This window comes from Chlamydotis macqueenii, chromosome Z (genome assembly GCF_036417535.1).
Source record: "Chlamydotis macqueenii isolate bChlMac1 chromosome Z, bChlMac1.mat, whole genome shotgun sequence".
Taxonomy (NCBI): Eukaryota; Metazoa; Chordata; class Aves; order Otidiformes; family Otididae; genus Chlamydotis; species Chlamydotis macqueenii.
Window position 1 is genome coordinate 27,471,472 of NC_141593.1, and position 8,727 is coordinate 27,480,198.

Sequence of the window (8,727 nt, forward strand, 5' to 3'; positions counted from 1 at the left end):
CACACTGCATGTGCCAGCACTTGGAAAATATTTGTGAACCGGCAAATTCCTTCGAGTTTGAACAGTCTTCCTCTGGACAGTGTCTAAATGGTCATTACAGTGAACTTTGCAATGTGGTCGTATTGCAGGCAAATTCTTGGTCCAAGAGCTCTGCGTCTGTTTGTTTGGTGGGAAGAGCAGATGAGACAAGAGATTCATTGGTATCACCATGTAGTGTTACCAAGACAAATAGGATAACAGCTCTGCTTATTAGCCATATAGAAAAGGAGCTGAAATGTGACCTCAGAAAACACACCTCTGCTGAAGTAGTCTAGTCAGGGTAGGAGAGCATCATTTCCAGTAATTATTCTTTGCTAATGAAGTAATGCATGTAGCAGAGCGTCATGTTCTGTGGCTTCCCAGAAGTGACTTCTGAAAGTAAGTTTGGCCTGCTAGTTATACGTTAGCACAGGTGATGTCTATGGAACATGGAAAAAAAATGTGCATTTTCTTACAATCTGTGCTTGTATTGCTTCTGCAATGTTCTTTTCACTAAAAAAAAAAAAAAAAAAAAACAAAAAGAAAAAGAAAAAAAGCCTTTGGCAATAAATCTGAAGAATTTCCTGAAACATTTTTGCTTATATCTGTGGTGCAATTTAACCTCAAGTCTAGAGATACTGTTTATGTAAGTCTGAGTCCTTGCTTTCCAATACGATGAGCACACTAATAAGCCCTGCTGGACTTCTGCAGAATTTTAGGAACAGAGACAGACGGGAGAATTGACTTGAACAAAAAGGAGAACTCTTGTCAGCTGCTGGCACTAGGCAGAGGACTTGACTGTATTTGTTCCCAGACTACTTTTTTCACAGTCAAATACTCTGTAGAGCTGGAAACAGTCTTTAATTGAAAGATTTTTTCTGCTCCAAAACATATCAAAGTACACTTGCAGATCTTTAAAATTACACCAGTTTCAGGAAAGTGTTTGTGCAGAGGCGAAACAGCTTTTCCACTGACTGTGTTGCTGGTCCATTTTTATTTTGCAGTGTGGTTCTCCTCAGGAGCTTAAAGACTCTCCTGATGGTATTCCTGCAGTTTGGACCCATGATGGTCATGTCAAATTTCAGACCACTTGCTTTTACAAAAGAAAAAAAAATGCACAAAGAAAGCCCTAAATGATGACATATAAAATGACTTTGTGCTCTCCCTTGTGTGGCATACATAGTAGAAGAGAATCCTTTTCTTTCTTAGGCTCAAGAGCACCCCTGTTTATTTTTTTTCTTCTCCTCTTTCCCATGAATTGCTTCCATTATGAGAGCAATTGCTGCCTTTTATTTTTATAGGCTGCTTTACTAACAGTTTATTCAGTTAATTAGCACAATTGCTGCTTTTTGGGTTCCTGCTTTCCAAAGAAATTATCTCATCCCTCTGCAGATGTCTGTAACGTAAATCATCAGAACAAGGCCGGCTATACCCCCATCATGCTTGCTGCACTTGCAGCTGTGGAAGCAGAGAAGGACATGAGGATAGTGGAGGAACTGTTCAGCTGTGGGGACGTGAATGCTAAAGCCAGCCAGGTCAGTCAAACAGTTCACAAGACACCATTCACACTCCTGTGTCCTTTCATCTTTCCATCCACGCTGCCATCCCTGCTTCATCAGTTCAGATTTTGCAGTCATGCACTCTCACCCTCTGGGGTCTTTGATGCTTGTATGTTTTTAATTGCTGTTTACAAAATGGAGCTGTGGAAGAACAGTTGAGCCTCAGGTCTGGATCTCTTCTAAAAATGAAGATTGAATACTATATGTAAGAACCATTACTAAATTTTGGGAGACATTTACAAATTCTGCACCATTTAGTTCCTTCCAGGGAACTCCAGATGTGTGGGAATAGATTGAATTTCTTCCATTAATTTAATAAATAGCTATGTTAATGTGGGATATATTATGCATAAAAGGTATTTAAATAATAGCAAGCAGAGCCTTGAGAGTGCTGTATAAAATAACAATCTCTTTTTGTTTTCCCCAGAAGAAGCATAGTGCCAAAAGAATAAGCGTGCATGCTTTGTCAGTGATTATCTGTGTAGTTATTGGAGTTTTCCTCTTCTTTCCATGCAGGCTGGTCAGACCGCACTGATGCTGGCTGTGAGTCATGGGCGGATAGACATGGTTAAAGCTTTACTGGCCTGTGGTGCAGACGTCAATATCCAGGACGACGAGGGCTCTACAGCTCTGATGTGTGCTAGTGAACACGGACATGTAGAGATTGTCAAACTTCTGCTGGCTCAGCCTGGGTGTAATGGCACCCTGGAGGACAATGTGAGTTGCCTTTCCAGATAGTACTTCATCAGATAGCTTCTCCACTCTGGAATGTTTTTCTAATTCAGTTTTTTGGATGCAGTGGACAGCTGTTGAAATCTGCTTACGTGAATCTCTGACTTAAAGTGCCAGAGTACCATATGTATGAATCCTCTGCTTAGTGGTAGCAAATGCTGTGATTATTTGGCTAGTATCTTTGCTTTTCTAAAAGACCTACCCAGTAGCAGTTTTTATGGTTAGCTGTAGGTGTGCCATGGCCAGAACAGAAAAAAACAGGTGCTACCTTATGGTAAAACATGTTTGTGTCTCACATTCGTTCTCCCTTTCCCACGAGTCTTCCAGTTTTCAGCTAGGACCTTACCTGATGACTTAACAGCCTTGCTGTGTTGCTTTTCTGTGTCCATGGCAAACATCAACCCTACAGTTCTCTTTACAGGATGTTCACACTGTATATACACTATGACTCTTGAGAGTACAGTTTAGACATGAAGCTGCATTGTCTGGATAATAAACAGATACAGGCTGTGACTTCAGTGCTAAGTGAGATACCTGCATATTTCTTGTATGCAAGGATCATTGCAGTCTACTGTCAGCAGCCAATTTGATGTGTAGACTTCTCAAGCTTGAACATGTTGACTTAGCTGGTTTCTTGCCAGTGCTGTGTCGACAGGAGAAGGCTGAGGTCCTCAACGCCTTCTTTACTTCTGCCTTTAATAGGCAGACCAGTTATTCTCAGGGCACTTTATGCCCTAATCTGGAAGTCTGGGATGCCAGGCCGAATACACCCACTGTGCTACAGGTGGAGACAGTTAGAGAGCTCCTCCTCCATCTGGACTGCCACAAGTCCATGGGACTGGACGGGCTCCATCCTAGGGTGCTAAGGGAGTTGGTGGGGGTGATTGCCGAGCTGCTCTCAGCCATCTACCAGCGCTCCTGGTTATCTGGGGAGGTCCCGGAGGATTGGAGGCTTGCCGATGTGACTCCCATCTACAAGAAGGGCCGTAAGGAGAATCCGGGGAACTACAGGCCTGTCAGCCTGACCTCAGTACCCGGGAAAGTTATGGAGCAAATCATCTTGGGTGAGATCACTTGGCATATGCGTAGCATCCAGGGGATCAGGCCCAGCCAGCACGGGTTCACGAAAGGCAGGTTGTGCTTGACCAACCTCATTTCCTTTTACGACTGGGTGACCAGACTGGTGGATGAGGGAAAGGCTGTTGATGTGGTCTGCCTGGACTTCAGCAAAGCCTTTGACACGGTCTCTCACAGTATTCTCCTAGGGAAACTGGCTGCCTGTGGACTGGGTAGGTATACCCTTCTTTGGATAAAGAACTGGCTAGGGAGCCATGCCCAGCGGGTAGTAGTTAATGGAGTCAAGTCCAGCTGGCAGCCTGCTACAAGTGGTGTCCCCTGGGGGTCGGTACTTGGGCCCATCTTGTTCAATATCTTTATAGATGACCTAGACGAGGGGATTGAGTGTACCCTCAGTAAGTTTGCAGATGACACCAAGTTGGGTGGTGGTGTTGATCTGCCTGAGGGTAGGGAGGCCCTTCTGAGGGATCTGGATAGGCTGGATCGCTGGGCTGAGCTGAATGGGATGAGGTTCAACAAGGCCAAGTGTCGGGTCCTGCACTTCGGCCACAATAACCCCATGCAGTGCTATAGGTTCGGAGCTGAGTGGCTGGAGGACTGTGAAGAGGAAAGGGACCTGGGGGTGTTGGCTGATGCTCAGCTGAACATGAGCCGACAGTGTGCCCAGGTGGCCAAGAGGGCCAACGGCATCCTGGCCTGCATTAGAAATAGTGTGGCCAGCAGGAGCAGGGAGGTAATCATCCCCCTGTATTCGGCACTGGTGAGGCCGCACCTTGAGTATTGTGTTCAGTTTTGGGCCCCTCACTACAAGAAAGACATTGAAGCCCTGGAACGTGTCCAGAGAAGGGCAACAAAGCTGGTGAGGGGTCTGAAGCACAAGTCTTATGAGGAGCGGCTGAGAGAGTTGGGCTTGTTTAGTCTGGAGAAGAGGAGGCTGAGGGGAGATCTCATTGCACTCTATAGCTTCCTGAAGGCAGGTTGTGATGAACAGGGGTTTGGCCTCTTCTCCCAGGCAACAAGCAGGACCCGAGGAAATGGCCACAAGTTGTACCAGAGGAGGTTTAGATTGGATGTGAGGAAAAACTTTTTCTCCCAAAGAGTGGTCAGGCACTGGAATGGCCTGCCCAGGGAGGTGGTGGAGTCGCCGTCCCTGGCAGTGTTCAAGAGGCGGCTTGATGAGGAGCTACAAGATACGGTTTAGTAGCTGTGGCAGCAATGGTAGTGGGAAGACGGTTGGACTAGATGATCTTATAGGTCCCATCCAACCATGTGATTCTATGAATTCTATGAATTCTATGACATTAACAACATCACTTCTTGTGTATGTTTCCATTCTTTATTTTGCTTTCACCCACTAAGCACTGAAGTGGAGCCTGGATTTGGGAGGGCTGTGGGTGGTTATTTGTTGAAGCTGTTGCAGAGCGGCAGAGACATCATTTCTGCTCGTTCACTCATCTGCTGCAGGAGCCGGCTCAGTTGCCTGATGGTGCCAGTGGTGTGTAAAAGCTGGCCTGAGGGGAAAATGTAAGAAGGCCTGAGTGTAACAAGCACTTTTGGGGGCAATCTAGGTTACTGCAGCCTAGATGCTGTTAGCACTGTTAATCACAAAGTCGATAATTAAAGTCTTTGTGGGGACATGACACTTAACTATTCCTGTAGGCAGCCTGATACTGTTTTCCAAGCACAGCTTGTCTGCTGCTTATTCATTTTATAATGAGTTTGTCTGTGCTGTGAGATTATGAGATTTTTAGCATTCCCCTACCTATTCTGAATGTGTCAGCTTTTCCAGTCAGCATGATCAGTAGTAAGCTGAGCTTCATCCTACTGACATGTGCCACTCTGACAGTGACTGAGCATCTCTCTTGAAGAACTTGGCTTTTCCGGGTGTTGACTGTGGAGTATTTGTTGTGCATTTGTAGTGCATTATATTGCCCTGTAGTAGACAGCTCTTCTAGCTCCCTGTCTGCTTAGGACAATTAGATTTATGTATAATCACTCCCTGTAGTCTCCTAAGAAGACTTTCCACTTGGATGTTCTCCATCGTGTCCCATGCTGGAAAAAGGGTTTACGGTTTCCTTAAACCGGTGCCGACCTCTCTAATACCAGTGCTATGACAGTGGCTGGAAAATGTGCTCCATTCAGAGAGCCAACATAAGAGGCGATTCCTATGAGAGCACATTTCATTATTGTGGAAACTTCTGTGTACAAGAGCCAAAAGCCAGGCAGTGGACCAGCAAGCCACTGTGAGATTTGTGCTGAGGTCGTAACTGCCTGCCTTGTAATTTAAAGACCATCAGAGAGCAGAGGGTTGTAGCCATATGATGCACCAATTTCAGGCAGGGAAGGAAGCAAGGAAGACAGAGCTGGGGATGATGTGGCAGCTTCATCCAAGTGTGCCCCTCTGACAGCTCAGAGGTTCGCATCACAGGTTGTCTGACATCTACTTCTTGGACCAAACATGGTCTAAAGGGAAAACAGCAGGTCAGTAAATTACCCTTTCAGCAAAAGCACTCTTTGGCTTCCAGCAGCCTCAACAACTATGGTTTCTGAAAGCCAGTAGTATCTTCTGAGAAACTGAGATGACAGTATTTGACCAGGAAAGTCCATTTGCTTGTAGTTAGAGTTCCATCAAGGAGCATTTGGAATTAAGAGTGCAACTGCTCTTAGTGTTAATGGGAGCTATAACACAACAATTACCATTGTAGCACAGCAATTATCATGATACTTGATTAGCACTTATCCCTCCCTTCTCTTACATTCCTAACTGACATTATAGTTTCTCTGACAGCCCAATCTTCTGAAATCACTGGTCTTACACAGCACTACATGTAACGTTATTGTGATAATGGTGTGCTCATTCTTCCTCAGCAATAATCAAGACTCCTTGTTGAGAGAAATTATGAGGCCTCTAACAGTTGGACTGCCTCATAAAATAGTAGTGCAAGGCTTATTGTCACTTAATTATAATAAAAGAAATTAAACAAGACTCTAAATTAACCGAACTGTCTGTCTGAGCAGTAGGGCCTCCACTTCTAACTTCCCTTCTCCGTGGGATGATGGGGCATTTAAGAGGTCTGTTAATGCACACAGGCACTAATTATCTTACTTCTTCCTTTCCTCTCTCAGGATGGCAGCACAGCACTTTCAATAGCCCTGGAAGCTGGACATAAGGACATAGCGGTTCTCCTTTATGCCCATGTCAACTTTTCCAAAACCCAGTCACCGGTGAGTATGCAATCTCCTACAGTTTGTTTTAACTTGCTGCTCCTGAACATAATAGTAAAACATAAACAAAAAATTAACCCCCTGGCAGCTGCACAGTAGTACAGCACATGAAATTTCACGTTTATTTACAGGATAATTTTTATGCTGTAAGTGGAATGTACATTTTTGAATACAGAAGGCTGAACCCTGGCTGTAGGATACCTCGTCCTCCTCCCTTTTATCTGGAGGTACACATGGTTCACTAGCAGTGTTCACTGACTCTGGCTAGTGTGCATAGGTACTGTTGAATCACTGTCATGCTAATTATTGACCTGGTCACCAAAACACAGCTGTTTCTGGAGTTACAGCTGCCCTAGGTGTTCTGGCAACTATTTACCTGCTCTCTGAGCTCCAACTCGCTCTCCTGATAAACTGCTGCAAAACATGTCACTGTCTGAACAACATGCACTCTCAGTTAGTAGCCTGTATGATAGCAGGCAGTGTTCTTCCTAAAATAAAAATAAAAAAGAGAGATTAATCTGTGCAGTTAAAGGCAAGGGACTGAACAGAGCGCTTGAGTGCTATGTTCTCGTTTGTCTGGCTGGAATGATTTCGCTTTGATTAATTGTTTTTTCCTCTTTTCTAGGGGACTCCTAGGCTTAGCAGAAAGACATCTCCTGGTCCCACCCACAGAGCCACGTTTGAGTAGCAGGGCATGAATATCTGCAAAAATATCTATGCCATCTTTAAGCTGCTAAATGTTAACTGTTTATTGAGACAGATACTGAATGTAATTGTCTTGTGCCTGAACTCACCAGCAAAGTGAAAGCAGAGATCTAGTGCTAAGGATAGAAAACTGTAAACTTGAAGCAAGCATATAGTTAAGTAGTGTTCAGCTAAGAACCTTAGCCAGAACTGTTCTTTTGCTCACCTACTCATCTTTCCGTACATTGGCATAAATCCTTTTTTTCTTTGCTGTAGATTATCCTTTCCTATGTTATGTGCAGCGTAAAACTTCTAAAGCTATCCATGCAGCGGTGTCCCGGTGGCTTGTTTTTAATGATTCTAAAACATACTTGTATGTACTGTGCCTAGACTTTATCACAATAACCTTTTCATAAATTTCATTCCAACATGATTTTGATGTTTTTAATTACTTTGAAATTCAGAAGTTGCAGTGCTTATATAGTCAGCTCCGTGGATCTTGAGCTGGTGGGTGAGTGGGGGGGTAAGTATTGGGGATAGAGCCTCTCGTCAGGTCTGAAGTTCACTAAATAAGTTGTTGCTAATTGGGGATAATGTATAACTTTTTATATGAAAGATACTAGTATCTATAAAATTAACTCGCACAGTATTTTCAACATTTTATATTCCTTAATAATTAAAAACTACATGAAGAATTACATGTCCTGTTACCATATTTTTATTAACTGTGTCAGTCTATAAGCTCCATACATGTTTATTGGAGAGTAAAATTAGAGGTACCAGCTGTATATTCCCCTTGAGTGGAACTGAGTGTAGTTCTCGGTGCATATTTATGGAATGCTATTACCTTGTCACATTCACTTTAGTCATGTGTATTGAAATGTTTGAAGTGCCTTAGACTCTTGCCATATTTTCAGAATAAAATTTCATTATGCTGTTTTACTCCTCTCCTGTTTAACATGTGATTTGTCATCATCCAGAAATGCTGCAAATTACAACTGCAGGAGCAAAACAGGGTAGATTGGTAAGTCACGGCAGGGAGGACTGGATAGCTCTACCCTTGGGGGCTGCTGATGCGAACGGCCTCAGTGCTCAAACTAGCTTTTTCCTGCTGACTGGCTGAGTAAAAAGCTTTGCCCAAGATGATCTGCCTTCGCTGGTCCTGCACTTGGGCAACGGTTGGACCCTTTGCTGTTTGGGAGAGAAATGGCCTTTCTCTCACCTATGTGAAGCATCATGAGGAGGCACCAAAGGATAGTGTTCAAGCAGTTTGCTTGAACTGTAAAGTAGTTATCAACTTAAGTAAAAGCCTTTGGGCTTTATCTTCCAAACAATCCTGGCAGCTTGATGAAGGGGATGTTCTTTAGATGGTATTGGAGCAAGACTTGGTCACACGCAGTACGTGACATCACCGCAGGCTTCCCAATAAATT

At 43.9% G+C, this 8,727-nt stretch overlaps 1 protein-coding gene across 2 annotated transcripts in view; it reads left to right on the top strand.

Moving 5' to 3' along the window:
• The window catches only part of KANK1 (KN motif and ankyrin repeat domains 1), a 97,468-nt gene extending 89,231 nt beyond the window's left edge, over positions 1-8,237 (top strand). For both annotated transcript variants that reach the window (XM_086770695.1, XM_086770696.1), the window contains 4 exons: positions 1,411-1,553; positions 2,094-2,294; positions 6,513-6,611; positions 7,237-8,237. In XM_086770695.1, the coding sequence (XP_086626821.1) occupies positions 1,411-1,553; positions 2,094-2,294; positions 6,513-6,611; positions 7,237-7,299 (506 nt within the window). In that variant the 3' untranslated portion in view covers positions 7,300-8,237. The remainder of the gene's footprint in view (positions 1-1,410; positions 1,554-2,093; positions 2,295-6,512; positions 6,612-7,236) is intronic.
• Positions 8,238-8,727: the final 490 nt, after the last annotated feature.